Source organism: Pungitius pungitius, chromosome 2, assembly GCF_949316345.1.
Source record: "Pungitius pungitius chromosome 2, fPunPun2.1, whole genome shotgun sequence".
Classification (NCBI taxonomy): domain Eukaryota; kingdom Metazoa; phylum Chordata; class Actinopteri; order Perciformes; family Gasterosteidae; genus Pungitius; species Pungitius pungitius.
Genome location: NC_084901.1, coordinates 3,195,430 through 3,218,412, shown reverse-complemented (window position 1 = coordinate 3,218,412; position 22,983 = coordinate 3,195,430). Strand labels below are relative to the sequence as shown.

General features: G+C 48.1%; 1 protein-coding gene across 12 annotated transcripts; it reads right to left on the bottom strand.

Annotated features, from left to right (window-relative positions):
- Window positions 1-63: 63 nt before the first annotated feature.
- Window positions 64-21,867, bottom strand: mybpc1 (myosin binding protein C1). Of its 12 annotated transcripts, XM_062559737.1 has the most exons (33): window positions 21,652-21,867; window positions 18,908-18,934; window positions 17,754-17,825; window positions 16,664-16,861; window positions 15,899-15,949; window positions 15,203-15,244; window positions 14,711-14,746; window positions 14,047-14,157; window positions 13,642-13,790; window positions 13,436-13,553; window positions 13,271-13,322; window positions 12,641-12,697; window positions 12,310-12,318; window positions 10,894-11,060; window positions 10,671-10,803; window positions 8,983-9,107; window positions 8,772-8,877; window positions 8,432-8,598; window positions 8,124-8,289; window positions 7,380-7,486; window positions 7,148-7,284; window positions 6,643-6,802; window positions 6,452-6,556; window positions 6,177-6,365; window positions 5,443-5,577; window positions 5,050-5,217; window positions 4,844-4,932; window positions 4,550-4,745; window positions 4,128-4,267; window positions 3,886-4,045; window positions 3,570-3,706; window positions 3,179-3,365; window positions 64-721 (listed from the first exon to the last, which is right to left on the bottom strand). In XM_062559737.1, exons 1-33 carry the CDS (start codon window positions 21,671-21,673, stop codon window positions 627-629), a joined length of 3,813 nt encoding a protein of 1,270 aa, XP_062415721.1. In that variant the 5' UTR covers window positions 21,674-21,867; the 3' UTR covers window positions 64-626. The 12 variants fall into 12 exon arrangements, with proteins under 12 accessions (XP_062415721.1, XP_037316118.2, XP_062415700.1 ...); XM_037460221.2 differs by lacking the exons at window positions 12,310-12,318; window positions 16,664-16,861; XM_062559716.1 differs by lacking the exons at window positions 12,310-12,318; window positions 15,899-15,949; window positions 16,664-16,861.
- Window positions 21,868-22,983: the final 1,116 nt, after the last annotated feature.

Below are 22,983 nucleotides of genomic sequence, written 5' to 3'. Positions count from 1 at the left end.
TGCTTTCTTTAAACAGATAGTCATAGTGTTACGATCCAAACAAAAAGAATTCTCAAAACAAAATCACATTTTACACAACGTATTTTTTATTGTAACGTGTGGGTCTTAATTACAAAGGTAAATGCATGCGCATCAATGCATGAGCATCAATCAAACCTCAAGTCCAAAGTGAATCCAAAAAGCATAGTGTCGTGCAGAGTATGGACTGTGTGTAACCCTCTACATTATTTCACTTATTTGACACACAAACACATTGTTTAAACACTCCCCCTTCAGCTTTCTTTAGACCCCAGAAATAAATTATCTCCTTCAGCAAACACCCAACAAGAATCAAAATGTAAAATACTGTGTCACTGTGCTATATGGGCTTTGTATATGTTTTTTTTTTTTTTTACACACTACATGTATTCAAAGCTAGAACCCAAACACCAGAACACAAGAGGGTGAGAAAAATAATGACCTGGATTATTTTTATTTCTATAGTTTTAGCTCCAAACTTGCACACAGCACGCCACACCACAGAACAGTCTCGCCATGGCTCCGCCGTGCCTCCATCCAACCTTCAGGCCGCTCAGAGGATAACCATCAGTGGCAGGTGCCTGCAAAAGTGTCTCTACATCCGGTTTTTACTTCTCTTGCTCGACAGTCTTCTCGTTTATGTACTTGTCAATCAGGTGTAGGGGAACTCCGCGTTTCATAAGTTCGTAGAAGGTGAAGCCGCCTGAGGGACGAGAGGAAAGATTCTCTTATCATGTTCTTTGGAGGGACAGAGGTGGAAGTGGAGAGTGAAAAAAAAAAAAAAACGAGGAAGAGGAATGAGAAGAGGAAGAAGCTGACAGAACAATTAGAATGCAAAGAAGAGAGGAGTTCAAACCACTGGGTAACGACAGGAGGACAAGGATGTGGCTCGTGTTCACAATGCACACTCAGTTTGTAAATGGCCGCATCTGCTCAGGCTCGCAGCACCAGAAGCAGAGTTGATACCACTGAAATGAAATGCAGGTCAAAGGTCTCTAGCGAAGCTTACGGTGTCTTGAACGAAGTGTAAACTTTGTCAATGTAGCAACCAACAGCCAGAAATATGAAAAGAATTATAATTCTAGAATATAATGTATATAGTATATAAATCTATAATTGAATTGAATATATCTGCGCTCTCCAGCTATTTGAGTGATTCATCCTGCCACACATGAGCGTGGCATCAATCTTCTCATCTGTCTGTGAGAGCAGATAAGCAGGCCTCCCTAAATGTTGTCTAGATTTCTTTAGTTACAGTATTATAGTACATCTTACTTTTCACCAGTGTAAGCTAAGAGATTCGACTTGAAGTGTGATGGACAACTCCTACAAGTCAGGTCCCCGCAGAATGTGGAATATCTATTAGAAGCTTTGTTTGGATCCTGTACGATTAGCAATTAAAAGCAAAAAGAAAATAATCTATTTTGACGTCACATCAACAAAATGTAAAACTCTTAAACTAGAGCTCTGGACTTCTTGGCAAAGGTTAGCAAGTTTTTGCAAAATAAATGACTCACCTTATCTGCTGCACACAAAAGAAATGAGCGGTAGTCTTTGCGTTCACTCCATTTCACAACAGAAACTATGGCAATCAACTAAAAATATTCCAAAACAGGGCTGTTAAAATTCAGCCAGGAAGCAGAACTGGGGAACAATTTGGCAACAGTTGTCATGCAGCAGTTGTCTTGCTTTGTTAATGCCCCCTTTCGCAAGTTCTTTCTCGGGTCCCCACAAGCAGGCTGAAAGATGCATAATGGATGACATAAGCTTCATATGCCAAAACCATATGAAAGCTTACCTTATATGAGAACATACATTCACAATTCTTGAGTTTGGACTGGGGGGAGAGAGAAGAGAAGAAGGGGTTAACAAAATGTTAACGTGGAGTTATAGGTGTGCACCGGGGAGTACTGTTGAGTTATTGCTGAACTCTTTTTATATGAGGAGTTAACTGTGTGGCGTAAAGAGGACAGTGGAATCTGTGGAGCATCGTTTAAGGCCACACAGAAACAGCACGGCTCTTCACGTCATGCCTACTGAGGAGTGACTGGTGACAGACTGTGTGTTGAGGTGTTGTTGTGATGATGAACAAGATGACCGGACGGAAAACACGGGATAAACCTCTACACGTGGTGGTGATGGGAATGTTTTCGCCAGATATTATGTGCACTGCACACAAATCAACGGATTATTATTTGTATTTTTTTTAGAAAATGATGTCCAGGAGTTGGCTGCACCAAACTGCTCATAAGTTCCAACAGCAGTAAGAAAGTGGAGGAAAATTATAACAGGTTGCTCCACGCAAGAAGTTCCTGCTAAGAGAATAATGTAACTTGGGCCGAAGATCCAGGTCATTTTATGCTAATGAAATCTAGAGTTCAGCTAACTGGTTTAAAATGACCAGGTTTAGAAGTTATCTTCCCTTTGGCAGGTCATTATGTCTGTGTGTTTACTCTGGATTCTCCTATTAAACAATTTTACCTCAAAATATCTGTAAAAAACAGAAGAAGCTGATTTACAGACCTCTGTTTCCTGATGTAATCATAATAACAGACCCAGAATTTGGCAACTATGTAAACCATTACTTTCAATTTCTATAGGAATGAATCGAGCCCAACTTCCACTGTTGAATCCATTTATCTTTACACATCTGGTTTAGAGTCAAGATACTTAAATGCTCTGAAATTACACAATCAGATTGCTACAAAATGATTGCTTCTTGAACGGTGCTACAAATGTTTCCTGGCAACCAATTTATACCATTCTAAAATCTTTACTACCATAGAAAAGTTGTTCCCTAGTTCGAATGGTGCAACCCAATTAAGAAATCCCAAAGGACTCCCACACAACCGTAGCCATGAATTCATGAAGAGCAGGTGCAGCTCAATCCAAATACTTACATATCCAGCGCCAATGTGGTTACCCTTTTGTAGACTGCTAACAAAGTTCAAACACGACTGCACTCCGTCGTGGAGTTGGTTTACCAGAGTCACTTTATACTAAGGCACTGACTATTTTGCTAAACATTTATAGATAAAGAAAGGAATATTATTTTAGCAAAGGCAGAGGCAAGAGACAGTGTAAATTAAGAAATAAAACAATTAAGGTGAAAGGCTTTGAGAAACCGGGCCCCAGACAGGCTCCCTTAGCAAGCACTGACCTTTGACCTCCAGCTTGCAGTCCACCTGGGCCTCCCCCAGGTCGTTGATGGCCTTGCAGGTGTACATGCCGCCGTCATAGGGGCTGGGCTTCCTGATCTCCAGGGTGCACACCCCCTGGTTGCTAAACATGCGGTAGCGCGGGTCGTCGAGGATCGCCATCTTGTTCTTCATCCAGATCACTTTGGCCTGCGGTCAGGAAAAAAAATAACAAAATAAAAAAAAACGTCAGCAGCAGGAGAACAATCATTGTCACCACCAGGAATGAAAAAGAAGATAGAAAGAAGTTTAGAAAGAACCGCGCCGCATCCACTCAACGCCCCACTGCTCCCCAACGCCACGCCGCTAGGGGAACGCGCGTAGCTCGCCGTCGGCGAGGTTCTGCCAACCTACCCTCGGGTTGGCTCGGACGCTGCAGTTGAGAGTGGCGTTGTAGCCGGCGATGGCGAAAGTGTTGATCAGCGGCTGCGTGAACCTCGGCGCCTCCATGAAATCGTGGTCGCTGTAGTCGTGCTTTTTCAACTGCATGCCTGTCAGGGTCAAAGGCAGCGGGAATGGGAGTCGTGCATCGCCACGCCCCCCCCCCGAGCGGCATAAAGTGCAACTTTATTGACATTTGACACGTTTAAATGCGCGTGATTTGTTCCAAGCTTCCCCCCCACCCCCACGTCGGGGTAAATTGCCAGTAACCAATCGCAATCACGGATACCTTCTTTGACGATGAGCGCGCTCTTCTTGGTTTGGGTGGCAGTTTCGCTCAGGCCACACATGTTCTCCGCAAAGATCCTGAAGAAGTACTCGTTCCCCACCACCAGCTCTGGGATGGTGATGCAGGTGCGATGGTAATGCTCTATGCACGTGTACCATTCCTGGAAAAAAAAAAAAAAGCAGACGCAAATGTAAATGTTTCTTCATTTGCAGTAACTACATCTGGTCAAATTGACCTCCTACCATTGTCTTCTTGTCTGCCTTTTGGATGGTGTAGCCTGTTATCTGGGCGTTGCCGTTGTCTTTTGGAGGAGTCCAGACCAGAGCCACGTTTCCTCCCCAGACGTCTTCAATGTTCACACACTGAGGAGGCCCAGGTAGGTCTAATGATCAGAGAAAACCATTGTGGTCTTTTTTATTATCATTATTTATTGTTTTAAGGTAGAGGATAATTGACACTCGCCCATTATGAGTCAATAATAATGTTGCAACATTACAATTTGTAGTAATAGTACTTTAAAGTGTATTGTTTATTCTGACATTATAGAAAAACATAGTATAACTAGAATTAGAGTTGACAGCAATAAAGAGACTATTTTTCGTTACAATTGAATTGACAAATCTAGTTTGGTGCTGTAAAAAAAAAAAAGAACCGTCCCACTTACCTACGACTTGTATGTCCAGAACGGCAGTGTCCACGTGGTTTTCAACCTGCACGGCCATCTCGTACTTCCCGGAGTGGCTGCGCTCTGCCTTACGGATGAAGACGATGCTGTCGCAGTCCGTGTTGCGGATGTTGACGTGGGTCGGGTCGATCGCCGCGCCCTCTTTCAGCCACGTGACCTTGGGCCTGGGTTTTCCCTGCAGACATCCCACACACACACACACACACACACACAGTCCGTCTATGCTTCTGCTCAGAGACACAGCGAACATCGATCGGCGGGAGTTTGCTGTACCATAAACGGCACAACGACGTTGACCGCTTCTCCCACTCTGCGGGTGTACGTCTGCTTCAGGTGTCGCGGGACGCGGATCTTCGGTGGTTCTGGGGAGGAAGCGGCCAAACCCGTAAAAAAAGCGCGCCAATGCAGATGTGTGTTTTAATCGTTCCCTTCGAAAAAAAACATTTAAAGTCACGTGATTGACGTGATTGTCAAAATACCGATGACTTCTTTGACCAGGACAGAGTGCTGAGTGGTCCGTGGGACGCTGGCTCCGGCGGCATTGATGGCTTTGACTCTCACTAAGATTTTGCTCCCAGTGGTCAACCCAGTGATGGTGTACTTGGTCTTCTCCGTCAGCCCGTGGTTGGAAACGATCCAGTCATCCGCTGAGAGGGGAGAAATCGGTGAAATTTGAACGTTCGATTCAACGCTTACACACGCAATGGATGCCACGCTGTGAAATGGTGGGTCTCCTGTGTCGGATGGCGTTCAAATCTGGTAAGCAGCACGATGGATAGAAGTGGTCACATTGTAGCATGGGACAGTGTATGCTGTGATCCCAATTTTATCCCTAAACAACTTCTGAAATCTTTACAAGAAGGTTGCCTCACTTCCTTCGACGCAGTACTCCACCAGGTATCCGTCCAGACCGGCAGCTCCGATGGTCTCAGGAGGACGCCACTTCACGGTCACCGTTGTGTCGGTGACGTCGTCCACGACCAGCATGGTGGGCTCGCTGGTCACGGCTAGGCAGACACAGAAGAGGGGTTTTTTTGGGGGGGGGGGGGGGATAAGAGGAGTCACGGGAAACAAGCCAACGGTGGGTATGAAACCGCGTCGGAAAAAAAAACATGCATTTTTGGCAAGTGGCGAGGACACGAGAGAGCGGCGCCTCTCGCTCGCGGCTGGTATGCTCTGAATCCGAGTGACGGAGCGTACCAGCCGGGGAACAAAAGTGTAGCCAGATCCCATCAGTCCGTGCTCCATCCATCTATTCTTGTGTACACAATCATATATAACTCCCACTGAACCCTCTGACAGACCCGATCTCCTAAACCCCTAATCCGCAGATGATTTGGCAGCCGTTATAAAGACATATTTAATATCCTCTAAAGCTCCTGCATGTCCAGTGGAGGTCACTGTCAGAATGCCTGGGATGGTGGACTGTCAGGAGGAACAGCTGCGTTGCTGGGGTACCAAGGGCAGATCGCACAGGCACCGTCGCCGGGGGGCCCACTCATTTCTTCCACTGCCGTGAAAGCGGCTACTGGATGAACTGAAAGCCTCTCGTAATGCTTTTGGCGGGGGGGTGGGGTTGCAGCTCGAGGTGCCGGTGCTCACTCACCGAGGGGAGTGAAGGCTTTGGACGGCTCGCTGGGCTTGGACACGCCGATGGCGTTGACTGCGAAGATGCGCACCTCGTACGGCACCCCCTCGATCATCTTCTTGGGTTCGAACGACGTCTCTTTGATCTGGTCGAAGTTGAGTCGCATCCACCTGGAGCTCTGTTTCTTCTTTCTCTCGATGAAGTAACCTTTCAGAGGGTTAGGGTTAGAAAGCGTGCAGTCTCACAACAACAAAACCGTGAACCTGGGTAACGAGTAAGACGTGAATGTTCACCTAATATCGGTGAACCCCCATCGTATTTGGGCGGTTCCCATATCATTGAGCACCAATCGCCGCCCACTGCGGGGACCAACGGAGCCTCCGGAGGGTCGGGGATGTCTGCAGAAAAAAATAAACGCATGTTACGGATTTAAGACAAACGAACATGGGGTTACCTCGTGAACGTCTGTTCTGTGATGACCTACCCACGACCTTGATTTTGACGCTGGCCGTGGCTTCGCCGGCCTCGTTCTGCAGGACGATCTTGTAGTTGCCAATGTCCTCCCGCTCCGTGACGTCAATGGTCAGGCTGGTCTGGTCGCCGCACGTCTCAGCGCGGACGCGATTGCCGGACTCAAGGATCACCTGAAACAAAGTGAAAATGACCCATGAGAATACCAAGAATTGTATTCAATAGTCTATAACCTGTGCTTCAGTGTGAATCCAAAACCCCTCTTAAAGTTGTTTTAAGCTGTAGTTTATACTGAGTCAATCCCTCATATGCCGCTGTGCGGCTGGAATTACTCAAAAGACCAAACGTCCATTAATCCGTGTCTTAAAATTGTCCCCATCAACGCCTCATTATTCCTGTTTGAGCAAAGTTTGATGAAACCTTCTGCCCTTTTCTTCCGTCTGAATTCAACACACGGGATCGAGAAGGCGGGGTGTACTTTTTGTACGGATTGAAAAAAAATAGTAGTGAGTTCTCACCCTCTCCCCCTTCATCCACACCACCCTGGGGGCCGGTTCTCCACTGATGGGGATCTCCAAGCGAAGCTTGTTTCCCGCCACGATTGTCACTGTGTTGTCCGGGAAGTTCATGCTGTCCAAATGCACCCTCGGTGGGTCTAAAGAACATTCAAATACACCCTAAAGGTTATGTCATTCTTCTATCTTTTCTTTTTTCTTTTTTCCAACGTGAAGATACAAACAGGTTACCCACCGAAGATGTGAAGTTTGCAGCAGAGGCTCTGTGAGTATCCCTCGGGAACGAAAGTGTAGTCCCCCGCGTCGTGGAGGGAGCCGGCCGCGATCTCAAGGCGATGAACCCTGCACGCCAAAATCCAAAAGAGTTAATTTTCCGGTGTTGGGCAAAAGTGTTGAAGTGAAGAGTTGAAATCACACTTGAAAAAAATGATTCCACTCTTACAGAGTCAATTGTACGAAAGAGTTGGAGTCATTAATCCAGTGTCAAGATCAGATCCATTTGCGACACTTAGAAGAGTTAAATTAACTCTTTGATAGGATTGAAATGTAACTGTACAGTGTCACACTTCTTGGTATCAGGCTTAACTCCATGTAATATGGCGCACGGATTGGTGAACGTGTGCCAGGAACCACAGGGTTGTTGGTTCAATCCCTGGCTTACCCATGTTCCATGTCAAAGTGTCCCTGAGCAATTCACCTAACCCAGAATTACTCCATGCGCTAAAACGTTACCTCCATGTGTTAAAAATGCAACATAAGTTGCTTTTGATGAAAGCATCAGCTAAATAACGCTGAGCAGATTTATTTTGACACTTATTCCGAGTTAAATTGTTAACACTTTGAGTGTTGATTTAACACTGACAAGATTGGGACGATATAAACACCAGCTTAGAGTTAAAATGGAATCTCACAGAGTGGATTTAACCCTCTGAAATTTGCTGTGTGGGGAGCCACGGTGACGTTAACACGGATCGCGTACTTATTCCGGTGTACGATGTTGATGCGGTCGTTGGGCTGGATCAGCTGGCCGTTCCGGTACCAGCGGCCCGGCACGTTGCCCGGGGAAATCTCGCACTGCAGCTTGATGGGCTGACCCAGCAAGACCTTCACATCCTCCAGGTCCCGGAACACCTTCAACGGTTTCACTGAATGACCAAGACGAGCAGGGGGGGGGGAGGTGGAGGGGGGAGGGGAGGGGGGAATGAAGGAAGCCACATCATGAGCGCCGCCGACTCCTGTGAAACTCCTGTGAAAAAAAAAAAAGAAAAGGCCCGGTACGCTACGTACGGTCGACCTGCACGTGAGCTTCAGACGTGCCGCCGGTGGCCATGACGGAGTAGGTCCCGGTGTCCTCCCTGGAGGCGTCGTCGATCACCAGGAAGTGTTTGGTTCCCTCGCACTTGACCCGGTATCTGGAGCGCACGCCGGTCGGAACCTCGACGCCGTTCTTCATCCTGAGGAGTGAAGAGAAGAAAAAAAATGGGGTCACGTTCACGCACTTTGCGGTTAAACGAGCAGCTGAACACAAAAGGGCCTGTTGTTAAATTGGGTTAAATGGTTACTAAATGGTTACTAAATGATTATTTCATCACATCTACAGTTTTTTTTTTGACAAATGAAATCTCACCATTTGACTTGAGCGCCTTCCTCTGACACCTCGCACTCCAGCTCCACCCTCTCGTTCACTGTGGTCTTCACCGCCTCAATGTCTTTAACTATCTTCACGGGCAACTCTGTGGGACGAGGAAGGGAAAAGCAAACACCATGTAGTGGGATTTTTTCCACACTGCTGTGCACAGGTCTTTATAGGTTGAATGAAGGCGAACGGGACGAGGTACCTTTGACAAACAGCTCCGTCGAGCATTTTTCGTCTCCAGCAGCCACGGAATATGCTGCGTCATCGTTCATGGAGCAGTTGTTGATAACCATGATCCTTTGTGTGCCCTTATGCTCAAAAATGTACCTGAGAAGAAGCCCATTAGTCACATGACTGGTCCACGACACCACGTGTGAAGTAATATACCACAACAATATACGACGTGAATGGGTTTCATTACCAAAAATCATTCTTAAAAAGTCTAAATGAACATCATTGCTATGCCAAACACGCCTCGAGTGCACTTCACAAGCCCAACGGTGAGGTTGGAAAGAGGGGACGGGATCACACCAAAGCACCAGGCCCGAACGGGCGGACTTACTTCCTTTGACTTAAGGTCAGCGGCGGAGGCGGAGGCGGGGCCGCGCGGCACGGCGAGCGCACGGAAGGTGGTTACGGCGGACAGGGAGAGAGAGCGTCGGGACAAGACACACACACACACACAGATAGAAGAGACAGACACATACACAAAGACACCGTGCTTGGCGGGGGTTCGTGGAACTGGCAAATAGTGCGAAAGGAGAGAGAGGGGGGGGGGGGGGGGGGGGGGTAGGGAGAGTTTATTACAGTGACGTCTTCTGAGCGGCGAGCCCTGAAAACCAGAAAAGCAGCAGTGGCCTCCCAGATGGCTTTAACTTTGCATGGCTTTGATCTCAGCTAATGAAAGTACGCGTTGTATGAAGAGGTGTCTGTGCTTCTAATATCTACTTTAAACAAACCCTGTCGTAAGAAATATATTTAATAATTATTTTAAGACCTATAGGATTAAGAATGTGTAATCAAGGCCCAACATTCTAAAACATGACAACTTTATCCGCTTTGAATAACAAATAAATTGTTTTTCATACAATATAAATTATAGCTATTTTAAAGATGCAGGTTTTAATTTATTTTTTAGAGGGTTTTATAACATTAGGTTTTGTCAAAACCACTTTTTCAAAAGTTTAGAACACGCTTCACTATGTCTAGTATCGTTAGTCTTCACATTTAACTTATGATACCTGTTGCCCTAAAAAACTTGCTGAAGATGTAAAACCACGTCTGCTCCTTTCAGTCAAAGTAGATTAAAGTAGTTATTTTCTTCACTTTAAGATGAACTTATTATGTAGTTAAGTTTTTTCCAAAGCCACACTTGGTTAAAGACCTGTAAAGGAGGCAGCATATTTTCCTGTACAGACGAGGACACACTGTATTTTCACCCAAATGTTGCTCTGGGGGTCTTATACTTATGCTTATGTGTATAGATAAAGCGCACCTGAAGCTACATTCACATCACAGGGGAAAGTGTCTCCAATCAGATTTTCTTCCATTACTTTTTTTTTTAAAGTAAAGCATGAATTGGAATTGGATCTTTTAAATCATTAATTCAGTTACAGGTGACTAGGCTGCTTTTAGCTTTAGAGAAAACAGACCTGTGTGATGAAAAAACATTTTTACCATTTTGCTTCTGATGGGGGTGAAAAAACATTACGCCAAAAAACACACAATATCAAAAACAAGGTAGGCGATGCCACAAATGAAATACATTTTTTACATTTTTTTTTTTTTGTAAACGCTTTCATTTGTGCGGCGTTCTGGCGGCGGGAGGAGACAGAAGAGAGGAGGAGAGAGGAGGGGGGTGGAGGGGGAGGAAAAAAGGTCGCGACATACTTGGGAGAGGATCTGATCTCCTGTCCGTTCTTGTACCACTTCAGGTCCACCGTGGGGTCGGCCAGATCCACCACCAGGCGGATCTTCCCGCCCTTGTCCGCCTGGTACGCCGGATCCAGTTTCTTTGCGAAAGCTTTAAAAGGGTTACGAAACGAAACGTCACCAACGTCACGAAGGCCCGATGGCGTCGCCCCCCCCCCGGAAAAAAAGAAGAGCGACCTACCTTCGCTTTTCTTCACCTCCTTCGGGATCTTCTTCATCCTCCGCAGCAGGCCCCTCAGGTCCGTGATGCCGTAGGTGAAGGCGATCTTCTCGTACTGGTCCGGCCGGGCGTTCTTCAGGATGTCCCACACGTCCACCTCTGGGGTGTCATCCTCCTGTTTGGGCTCCCTGGTGGAGGCCGGACAACGGCGGCGGCGGCGGAGGGGGGGGGGGAGAAAACGGCGTGAGGGCTCGAGTCGGCGGGCTGGCGCTTCGCGACGTGTCCCGAGGAACTCTCCCGCTAACCTTAATCTTAAAGCGCCCTTTGGCTTAGGGGTTTTATGTCTGGTTCCTCGGGGACATGTCGCACAAAGGGATGGGCATGGTGCAAAGACACTGAGGGGGGGGGGGGGGGGGGGCTTTTTAATTTGTATCGGAGGGTCAACTGCACAAATGAGGACTCGTTATCATGGCTAACCAGAAAATAAATAAACAAAGCAATACATCCTCTCAACGTGTGGCTTCCATTTCTTTTTTTTCCTTTTTTTTAACCCTTTAATACAACCCAACATCCCCTTTTCGTCACTTTTAACCCTTTAATACAACCCAACATCCCCTTTTCGTCACATCTGGGGGGTTCAGGTCCCTGCTGCGGATCTCCGTCGCCTTGAACTGCTGCGTCTCCGGCTTTTATCACAGTATATTTTATCACACAACGGCGATTCCGAAAAGGCCTTTCTCTGGTGGACCCTGGAATGGATTGGGAAATATTAAATGGGAGCTGAATGGAGGAGGTGTTTCGAGTGGGGTACGACACTTAAGAAAAAAAGTGTGGGCCCATCCCTTTGTTTTTGTTTTTCTGTTGTTTCACTCCAGGGATGCTCCGACACTGTTAGACAACGACATGGAGGGCGTTAGGTTTGTGAGACGTGAGAGTCAGAAGACGGCGCCCCTGGACATTAGCGCGTGCGGTTAGTTTACACAAAGGACATTTCAGACAGTCAAATATCACTCCAGCCTATGTTTCTACCTCTCGTCTGTTTATTTTCAGGCAACTGCGAAGGAGGCTGAAATAAACACGGCGGCAACAAAAAAACGCGTGAAGCTGCAATTAAAAAAAAAAAAAAAAAAAACGACTACGTAGAGATAACACTATTTTACGGCACCATTTCTCTATGGCGCCCACCGGCACATCAGTGACGATCCAAAAAATGGTTCCCCATTTCCGTCATCACCGATTGGCGCCCCGGAGCGGATAGGAATGCTGCCTTCAAAATGGAGTGTTACCGTGCTACAGGAGGCCAACACGCGGTGCTCGTCCAAGTCCTGGAGCTGCACGTCATGCTTGGGGGGGGCGGCTCTACAGGATTACAGTACTCACCCGCAGTAAGGTCTAATCGTTTTTTTTTAAAAACCCTATGATTTGCTGTCTACTAACCTCTGATTTCTGAATATGTAGGGGGGGAGGGGGGGGAGGGGGAGATGGGGGGAGAAAGAGACAAGCCCAAAGTAAATGGACAATTTCGTCCGCGTCACTTCCCTAGATTCCCGTTTGCGCCTTGGAGGAGGCTCCCGTGGCTGATGCCAAATTCACCAAAAAATGTTAACAAATTTCAAAGTTTAACACAAGCAACACAACTTCTTCCCAGTTCCCAAAAAATTGACTCGGGTGATGGAAGACAAAGGACATGAAATCTATCAGGAACTTTTTTTTTTTACAATACGGGTGAAAAGTCTGGGTCGGGGGGGAGGGGGGGGTTTGTTCTCACCTATGTTTAAGGAGACCACTAAAGTCAAGCTCCCCTGCATCCTCTTGTCCTTCACTGCTGTTGTTAACAAGGAGAGATTAATACAGATTCAATCAGAGTGGAAACAATGCTTCACAGAGCAACACAAAGCAGGGCCTCGATCGATGCGTCAGCGCCGAGCTGACCGCGCGATCAATGCCGACACAAAACCACTTTATTTCTCTTTTCCCCCCCCCGGAAAAAACAAGGTGCTTTGTGAGAGGCGTTTTTTTTTTTCGGAGTTGTCCCAGGAAAATGTCCCAGCAACATTGTAAAAAAAAAAAAAAACGGGACGCTTTGCATTGCTTTCCCGACACATTGTTTGGGGTTGGGGGAGGGGGGGGGGGTGGTGTGTGTGGGGGGGTTGGTGTGTGGGAGGGGGTTTCAAATGAGGCCTTCAACTACACATCGAATTGGCAGGTTGAGTTGTAATTACCTTTGAGGGAGGTCAATGACAATATTACAACCACCTCGTCACACTTAAAGGTGGAACAATACGACACTAGAATTAGATTTTTCATCTATTAGTATCAATCCTGTTTTCTTATAAACAAATAGACTGTCGCATACTCATAATTCATTACAGGACGCTGTTCCCAGTTCCTCCGTTACCTTCTTTTGAAAGCTGATCGAATATCAATATTCTGTGAGCCCTGTTCAGCTTCTGTAAGACAGTAACAACACACGTTCCAGTCTGTACGCTTTGTCCAGCCGTCACAACAACACAACAACACAACAACACAACAGCGTGACGCCGCTCGCCGCTCTCGAACAAACCTTTCACTTCCAGGTCAAAGGAGCAGCTGTCAAACTTGTCCTTGTAGGTGACCTCACACCTGTAGTTTCCAGCGTAGTTGTCTTTGGCCTTGACGATGTGCATCTCGAACGTGTGTATCTGCCAGGGGGGGGGAGTAAAGGAATGGGGTTACTGCGAGGTAGGAGCTGGGACAGGCGGGGGGGGGGGGGGCTTTGCTGCACGGTACCTTGGTTAATCGGTCAAAGGTTTCTTTCAGCTGCAAGTGCTTTCCCGTCTTGCTGGCCAGATCCATCCACTTTCCTTTGAACCACTTGACCGTGGGTTTGCGGAGGAGATCTTTGGCCTCCACCTTGGCGACAAAGGAGATGTCTCCACCTTGAGTCACGGAGAAATGCAATGTGATGGAGTGTCCAACAATCCGGGGGGGGGGAAATGAATACTAATTGGGTCATTATCTCTAAATGTTGATGCTGAGGTCATTGCTCATCAGGAAGTATAGTTTAAAGACTGTAAATGGGTAAAATGCAAGGTCAGCTCTGTCCTGAGGTGACCATCAAACGCTATTTATTTATTTGATATCTTCACACGGGGTTTTATTTTCATCTCCTCCAGGGTTCGTCCTTCCACTCACCCACGAGGATAACGGCACTTTGGGGGCTCTCTATCAACAGGGTGGACCGCGGCGGGCTGTCGATGGGCTTGTCGGGGTCCTCGGGGCCCTGGCCCTCTCCCAGAGACCACACTGGTCACACAAACACACAAAACGCTGGTCACAATGCTCTCCATCGCACGGGCCGACCAAGCCGATAAAGCCGCCGTTCACTTTTCGATTAAGAGGGTTGTATTCTTTGTACAGAAAAGACAGATATTTCTCACTGTCAGTCATCGCTTCCTCATTCAACAGCAGATTTTAGACATAGAAAGCGTGAAACAGACAACATGAGACACAAAAATGCAGCTTGACACGCATAAGAGGTCAAATTTAAGGGACATTTTCCTGATTCTTCAGGCTTCTTTGTAATGGGAGAAATGGTCTTGAATCTCACTGTTGACAAAACGATTATTATATTAATGTTGCACGCCCCTTTTGAATCCTTTTTCCCCCTTTGCCCCATCATGTGATGAGTCATATCGACTTGGCTCACTCTCAATTGCTGGCAGGCTTCCATTTGAGCAGCTGTTGTGAAAATAGGGAACCTGGTTTAGCCGCAATCTGATTTTCTTCCCCTCTGGGCTTTTGAAAAAAAAGAGGCCATGATTTTCATATCATTGTTCTTTGGCCACCAGTTTATTACCTGAGTCTTTTCTCCCCATGGCCGGCACGCTATCATCTAAACAAAGACAGAGAGAAATTTACAGCATATTTGAAGGAATATTACTGTAAAGTCCACTGTGAAGCGAGCACACAGAAGTAAAAGCAGCAGGCGATTACAGATTTGCATGAAACACAAAATCAACGGCATGCACTTTGTTTTGGAAAACGAGCTTTATCTTAAACATCGACCGATCGCCAAATCTGGATCCGACTTTTACGATCAGAATTCCAAACGTGTTCCCATAAATAGCAATTTATGAGTTTAGAAAAACAGAAAACACATAGAACATGTATTAACGGGTGTGTGTTAATGTGTTACATTTTGACCATCACCACATTTATTTGCATGGAAAAGCTCACTTCCAGACACACAAGCCCATGTTTCCTTCAGTCAGTGGGTTTATCTGGATTTAGAGTCGGCTAATGGGTTTTTTTAAAGGGGCGACTAAATGCTGGTAGTGGGGAATCTTACTAGGCAGCTCAATTGACAGTTTCTTGAGCGAATTGGCGTCCTCTGTGAAAAAAAAAAAAAAAAAAAGCACAGTCATTGTTAAAATGAGGAGGATCAGCTCAACTTCTGAGGGCGGTTCGGTGGATTTTCGGTCTTCACCCGGGTGGGGGTTCAACTAGCTGCTGCATGTTCTCCATTTGAAAAGCTCGGAGAAGTATTTCCGTGTTGTTTCCCGCTCGGAAGCTAAAACCACACGTCACTCGTCTTCGAAAGACGTATAAAGTATACAGGAGACAGAGAGGTGGAAGTTCACCGCCAACAAGACTTAAGGAGACTTCAAATTGCGGACACTTCAAATGTGAAGTATCAGTTTCACACCCTTACCTATATTAAAAAACACACACTTTAAAAAAACACACATGTATGTCCGTGTTTTGGACATAGATCGGATTATTTACAGATTTCACGTGCAAATCTGTACAAATACAAATATACCGTTTTTACTGTGGAGTTGCATAGATTTGAGCCAATGTCTTTTTTGTCAAACTAAATGAATCATTTAATTTAGCTATTCTCACCTCACCGACAAACACACTCACAACTAATGAATCAAACAGAGCACTTCAGCGCCCTTCCCCCAAAAAAGTTCCCGTGATGTGATCGGGCTGAACGTGACTCCTCAAAGAGGAAGTACTGAGGGCCGTTGAGGGTACCCACCTGCTCGGGGTGTCGGGGACGGGGTAGTGGCTGCAGCATCGTCGTCATCATCTGTAATAAAGGTGTAACGGACAAATAGACCCATCCATCAAAAAAGGGGGGGGAGGCCGTGTATCGCATGCGAGAGACGCGCCTCCGAGTGGAGTGCGACATGCGGCTCTTGGACGGGGGGGGGGAACGCGGGCAAAATATTGATGGTTTGGTGAAATCTGCTGTAGCTCTCACAGGTAAAACAGCGTGTGATTACGCGCCAAGTCATTAAAACCAAGCTTCTCACGCCGCACAGAAAACACACACACACACACACACGGGTGTATCAAACAAACACCAACCGTGAAGCAGCAGATGAAATCCGAACTTCAAAAAATATCTTACCTGTAGATACTACATAGCTGAAACCAGCCGACTGGTTGGTATTGAATACTATATTTAGCTTGTTCTGCCTCTACGATCACTCACCTTGTGCACAATTTGCATCACCTTCAGTCTTTAGTTTATTTATTAGTAAAAATTACTTCTTTACTTTCATTACTTGAGATATCTGATAAACTCAAGACACTCCTCGGATGTCTGCATGCATTGGAGAAAAAACAAACGTAGGAAGCAATTTAGAGACGGATCCAACCGAGATTTCAAAGCCGGGCTTCCGAAATGACCTTGTAGGACCTTTCGTGGCTTGTTTGCATTTTAAGTGAAGGAGCCAGAGGGGTAACCATGCATCTGAGAGAGAAATGGGAATCACTCGACTTTAAACGTGACACTTACCAGTCGGTGGGGGCAGGCAAGGGCCCTCCTCCTTTACAGCGGAGTTACCGGACTCCACCTGCTCTTTTACCCCGACCCCACCCGGCTGCGGTTGGTTTGACCCTTTCAAGGTGGGGCTCGCTTCCCGAGCCACCACAGCCCGTAACGCCCCGGGCTCCGGATTCTTCCCATCGGTCTCTCTCCCCTCTGCTCCCGCTTCTGTGCAGCAGACAAAGCGCCAAGCTGGAGGCGGCAAGCATCGGCACAACCACTGCTTGCTCAAACAAGGTGGGCATAAATCGCCAGATGACCAGACAGTCACCATCGTTAATTGAATTCGACGATCGAGGTTCCGAGTCGAGGTGAGAAGGATTTTACAACCACGGCGGTTGGCTCTGTGAGGTTCACCCACGACAGCTGCCCCTTTAGCTGAATGCTAACGGCAGAATGCTAACATGCCAACAGCTTATGAGCGGACCATGGGTGCTAATGGTCTACAGGATTCATTCTTTTAAGCAGCACACACGTGGGTACAATATTTCATGGAAACCAATCCAATAGTTGGTGAGGTATTGCACACCAAAATGGTGGACTGATACGACCTCCCATAGAGCCATGCTACTGATGTGCCAAATTGTTCACTGAAATTGAACTAAATCCATTCAAATTGTCCGAAATATATAAATAAAGCAGAAAAATGGCCGTTTTGTCTCCCGTAACGAGGGGCACCGGCGGAGCGACTATCTGGTCATTGCGCATCTCATCCCGCAAAGTGATCGAAGGAAGTAGGGATTCGCTGACTCGCGCCGTCGCCGTCCGAGTCGAACCCCGATTTCCCCAAATCCCTCTGCTCCCTCCTTGGCTGATGACTCGTCAGCGCGTCACACAGTTGCGCCAACACAAGGACACGAGGCCACAGCACCAGTTGCCTGTCGGAAAGCAAGCGTCGAGGCGAAAAAAGCGGGGGGGGGGGGAGAGCAGTGCAGGCGCGTGAACATCTGCACGGCGAGGGCGGCGGCGCTCTCTCACGGCTGACCTGAAATGACCTGTCGGGTAAACGCACGAGGTGTCGAGCAATAGGGAAAAGTGCAGTTTCAAGGTGTTTACCCACCTGGGGGTGGAGAAATCTCCAAGGAAATCTCAGGTAGGGGCAGGACACCGTTACTGTCCGGGGCAACACATTCTGAGCATGTGACAGATATATATAAATATATATATATATATATAAAGCTTCATCATCTGCAACGCTTCTCTCAGTCAAACACACACACACACACGCCATCGCTGACCTACTGCGACCCGCCTGCACCTCGTCATTCACACACCATCCCAAATAGTGATGTTTCTTCACTCCATTCTAATACAACCCAAGTAAAAACACAATTTCAAGACAATTTTGTTTTTGCTGTTAATATGTCAGGGTTATGCAATTGATGTTATGTTTAGGAATTGAAATGCACAGTGGAAAAACATTAAATTATGACAATGCTGGCTTCCATTGAGGTGTTAGGGTGTTTTTGCCTCAGAGGCCTTAAGGTGTAAGCAGTGAGTGTTGTATCAACACCCACTGGAAGTCTCAGGCATCATCAGGCAGTGTTTATTTACATTTTATACCTTTTGGGGATTAAGCCGTCATGTGTTTTTGCAACAAGAGAGGAATTTCACTGAAAAAGGCGTCATGGATCAAAATGTGGAACATTTACGTGTTCCTGTTCTGCTGTCTGTGTTGACCTGTAATTGGCAACAACACATGACTGAGTGTCACAGCAGTGGAATTTATTTCGTAACACGCAGCGTGATGGATGACATCACAGTTACTAATCCCAGTAGTGCTCGGGTCAGACTGAGAGATAATAATCCGTTTGATCTGATCGTGACTCCACAGCTTTAGCTGGTTTGCTAGCATCAACTCTACGCCCCCTCCCGACGGCGCGCCAGCCTCAAGATGCTGCAGATCCAAGGTCAAACCCCAGCGCCCCGGCAGGCAGCCAGTTACATGCCGGCACCTTGCTCACATGGGGCGGCCCGGAGGAGGCAGCTGAGTCAACAGAGACAGATAAGCGGGGCCGGGCGAGAGGAATGTGAGAGATGCTCACGTCGCCACGGAGCATTTATTTCACTGTGTGTTCCCGCATTTGCGTGCAATTTCAAGAGCTGCTCCTTTTGATGGATACGTGTCTGTCGCTGTGCACGCGTGTACTTTGAGCAGCTACGACCTGCTGCACCGCCATGTGACAGATCAGACGTGGAGCGCCACCCACTCACCTTCGGCCTGGCCGTTTGCCGTCTCATCTATAAAAAAAAAAATTTAAAAAAGAGAAGAGAAAGAAACCGTCACTGTCGAACGACAACACGATCGAACCCGTCACGACGCGAGGCCTCAGCCGGGATTTTCACCCCGGGAGACTGTCGTTTGAGACTCGCGTTCATTGCGTTCGTGTCCTCATGGAGGGGCGTTGAGTTCATTTCCCAAACATAACTTGGTGGTTTTTGTTTGGACTCCCAGGGTCAACCGCACGTAGTTTAGTCAATGCGCTGACCACGCCGACGTACCTGTCAAGTGCTTAGAGCGACCACGGCTCTGTTGCATCCCATCGTTCCGCCCAAGAAGATGTTTCTACGTTTCGGCTTTACAATTGAAATTGAATAGATTTGAGTTTTGCAGGGAGGGGGGGGGCAAGCAGGGGCTCAAGAGAAGCGTTCCTAGACAGTCTCTCAACGGGCAGCTGCTGGAGCCCCGTCTATGAATACTGCGAAACCCCCTCCAGGTCCACGTCCGTCATGCTGACTACACGCCGTTTTTCACGGCTATTTTCCTCCCATCGCGTCCAAGCTGCCGATTCCCCCTCCGATTGAAACTATTCCCTGTGTGCATTCCTCTTCCAAATTAGCTGCGCTCCCACCTCACTTCCAAACAATGCATCGCTGGCCGGGCAGCGGGGCCACAATCCTGCGGGGTCACATCACATCACGGGAGGGGGGGGGGGTCGCCTCTCGCTCTCCCGTCTCGTCGGCCCGCGCTGAGATAATCAGAGCAGAGAGAAGAGGGTTTTTGTTTTCCCCCTCCGAGGACTCCCCCCCGCAGCTGACAGGACTCCAGGTATTTTCAGCTGTCGTCCCTCAGACAGAAGGGCTCTAGACGGCTTAATTCCTCCAAATAATGACCTTTATCGCTTTAATACACTGACATGAATTATCCTGTTTAGCCCTGTTGGGGCTTGCGGGGGGGTTTACTTAAGGGACCCGGTTACGCAAGAGGAGCTTCCACGGGACCGAGGGATGCACTTAAGTGGCACAATTAGCTGCCGACAAGCTCCCCCCCCCTCCCCCTGTGTATCGGGCCGTGGGTTGGATTTGTGAGGTGGTTTCTCAACATTTCAAAAAGACAGTGATGAACCTCGGGGACAGTAAATAGCTGAAGACGGGGGGGGTGGGGTCTTAATGGGGAGATGTCTGACCTCTGAGTGATCCCACTTGAACTGAGGGCGGGGGTGAGGAGAGGAGGGGGGGGTCTGTTTTGGCATGTGGCGCAGGAAGAGGAGGAGGGGTGGGGGCGGCTGTGTGGGGGGGGGGGGGGGGGGGGGAGATGGCAGGGAAACAAGGGATGGGGATTAAGAGGGCGCTCATTCTGAACTATTCCAGGGACAAGAATCCGCGTCCCGGGAGATCCGCGGGGGCGACTCGGCCCGCTCCGTCATCGCTGCGGTTGTGACTCTTTAAAGGCTCCGAAACAACAGCGCCGGCCTCCTCCGCCTCAGCTGTCCCGCCTCGTTTAGAAGAACAATACTTTTTCTGCTCTCGTTCTTTTTTTTCCCCTGCTGCTCTGGGGGCCATGATGCTATTTACGGGGAGTGTTTGGGGCCGACTGGAATCCGCAGCCTCTATCTCCCCACAGCTTTGTCTCTGAGGGGGGGGGGGGGGGGGGATCAGGGATGTTTACGGCTGTGGATGAACACTGTGCACTGGTGCGTCAAGTTGATCATTGTGGGGGGGGGGGGGGGGTTCTTGGTTTGGGGAACATATATTCTTTCGTGTTCAGGCAAGAGATTAAGGGTGTCCGATGTGAGGAATGGGATTCTGGAGCCAGTAAAATAGCAAACATTTACCCACTTTTTGAAAGTTCATCACGGATGTTCTGCGAGGATTTTTTTTAATACATTCTCCTGATACGCCACCCTCTATCCACAGGTCAATGAAGAAAGACTCAAGCAATGGACAAACAAAGGTAGGAACCTCAGAAAGAGCCGGAAGAATCCCAACGGCCCCCTGGAGGCAAACAAGTTTATTTTTAAACTTTTACCGTCTGTCACCAGCAAAGCTTCCAAAGATCCAAACGAAATGTCCCATTACCTCTACATGGGCATGTCTGGGTCTGCGGGCGGCCCCCCGGGCGATAGAGCTGGGCTAAAGGGGAGTCGGGGGGGGGGGGGGGTAACACCATATTGTAATGACAGACAAGAGGGGATTGAAAGGTTTAAAGGGAATGTTGATGGAGTCGCTGGTGCAGATGAGTGACGTTGCGTGCGGTGTGGAAGACAAGAGGACGGGTTAAGACGCTCCGTGCGGTGGAATAAGGAGTAGAATAACGGGGAGTGGGGGGGGCAGGTCTGAAATGGGTCGACCCTCATAGATCATCAGAAGAAGAAACATTTATGTTTCCTCGTTGTTCCGGCCCCTGGATCCGGTTGCCCCATCCTTCCCAGGTCTTTGCTTCTGTCGCCATGTGTCTCTCCGGTTGGATCCCACAGGGCGATCCAGCCAGGAATCAATACCATCTGCTCATAAACCTCAAATCTCCTCCTGTTCTCCCCCCCCCCCCCCCCCCCCCGCGAAGGTAAAAACATGCATCAGTGGTAGAATATCAACGGCAAAGACAGGATTGCTCTGAACAAGCCCGGCATGCAAAGGCTTAAAGCGATGACTAACTTTGGTATGAAGTAATGAAAGTAGATGTGAATATAAAAAATAAAAAAAATCCAATAGTACATGCTGAGAGAAACAACTCCTACCTTTCTTCGTGGGCTCTGGCATCTTGAGCCGCGTCCTGAAGATAAACGAAAGCACCGAGGAGTCAGAAGGTGCAGGTCGGTGGGAAAAAAAGGTGCCTTCTCAGTACGCGGGAGGCCGGGGGGGCGGGAGAGAGATGGGGTGCAGAAGAGGACAAAGTGGCTCCGGGAGCCCTTCGGACCAGAGTGATGGGAGACGAGGAGCGCACGGGGGGGGGATCTCCGTAGGGGGGGGGGGAGGAGAGGAGGGCCGGTGACAGATCCAGGAGGGACAGGCTTTCAAGGCCTTATATAGAGAGGCGACATGCCCCTCCTCTCTGCGGTGGTCGCTGCATCACGGTACCCGACCCAGACCAGAACCTGAACGCTATCCGAATAATGCTTCTTTTACTTTGTAGAAGCTTTTTAGATTAAAGTTGCAATGTTGACGCATTGCAACTTTATTTTCATACATTATGGGTATGAAATCACAAAACATATTTGACATAAATGAACAGTTTTCGTGAGTTGGGATTGCACCCATTCAACATATTCATGCTCATACTAGGTATGTTTTTACTACTTTGAGTATTACAGAGGGGCAGTTCAATCAGGAGGCGTGACATTAAAAGAGGGAGGTGTTGTCACTGTCATTTTTCTCGAGGTTCTCGTGATGCCGTCCATCCATCTGCCGATGATACGCGACACATCACAGGGGGGGGGTGGGGGGGGGGGGATCTGGGGGCTTCTGTTACAAAAGAAAAGTTTTGGATGACATGCAGGCGACGTGATGCCAGGTTTCAGCTTGATCCCCGGAGCGCGATGCCGGACAAGAACAGCGGGCTTTCCGGACTGGCAAATAAATGCCTGGGGGGGGGGGGGGGGGGGGGGGGCGATGCCACGGGGGGGGTTTGCTGGTAATGAGGCCTATTCCTAGAGCGCCTTGACATTTTGACATGTGTATCTGACACGAAAAGAGGGTTTGATGTGGCTGCTTTGTTCCTAATTAATTGTTTTAGCGCGTCAATCACCAGGGATGAATCAGGCGTGGTCTCTGATCAGAGGTCGAAAAGATTAAACAGCAGAGCCGAGAGCTGACGGATTTACGAGCCGCGGGGAAATTCCCGGCGCGTGGCCAAAAAAAAAAAAAAAAAAAAAAAGAAGCAGCGGGCGCCTTCAGATGAGTCCAACAACCAATTCAATTTCACTTCAATTTTGGAAAGGAGTGCGGATGCTGCCAGTGGACACAAAAAAAGGAACGCGGCTTCCATTGTCTCACAACGTGGCATCCGCACGGCGAGCCGGGCACACAGGTCACATGATGCGGATGCTTTCCATTGAGAACTGGCCTAAAAG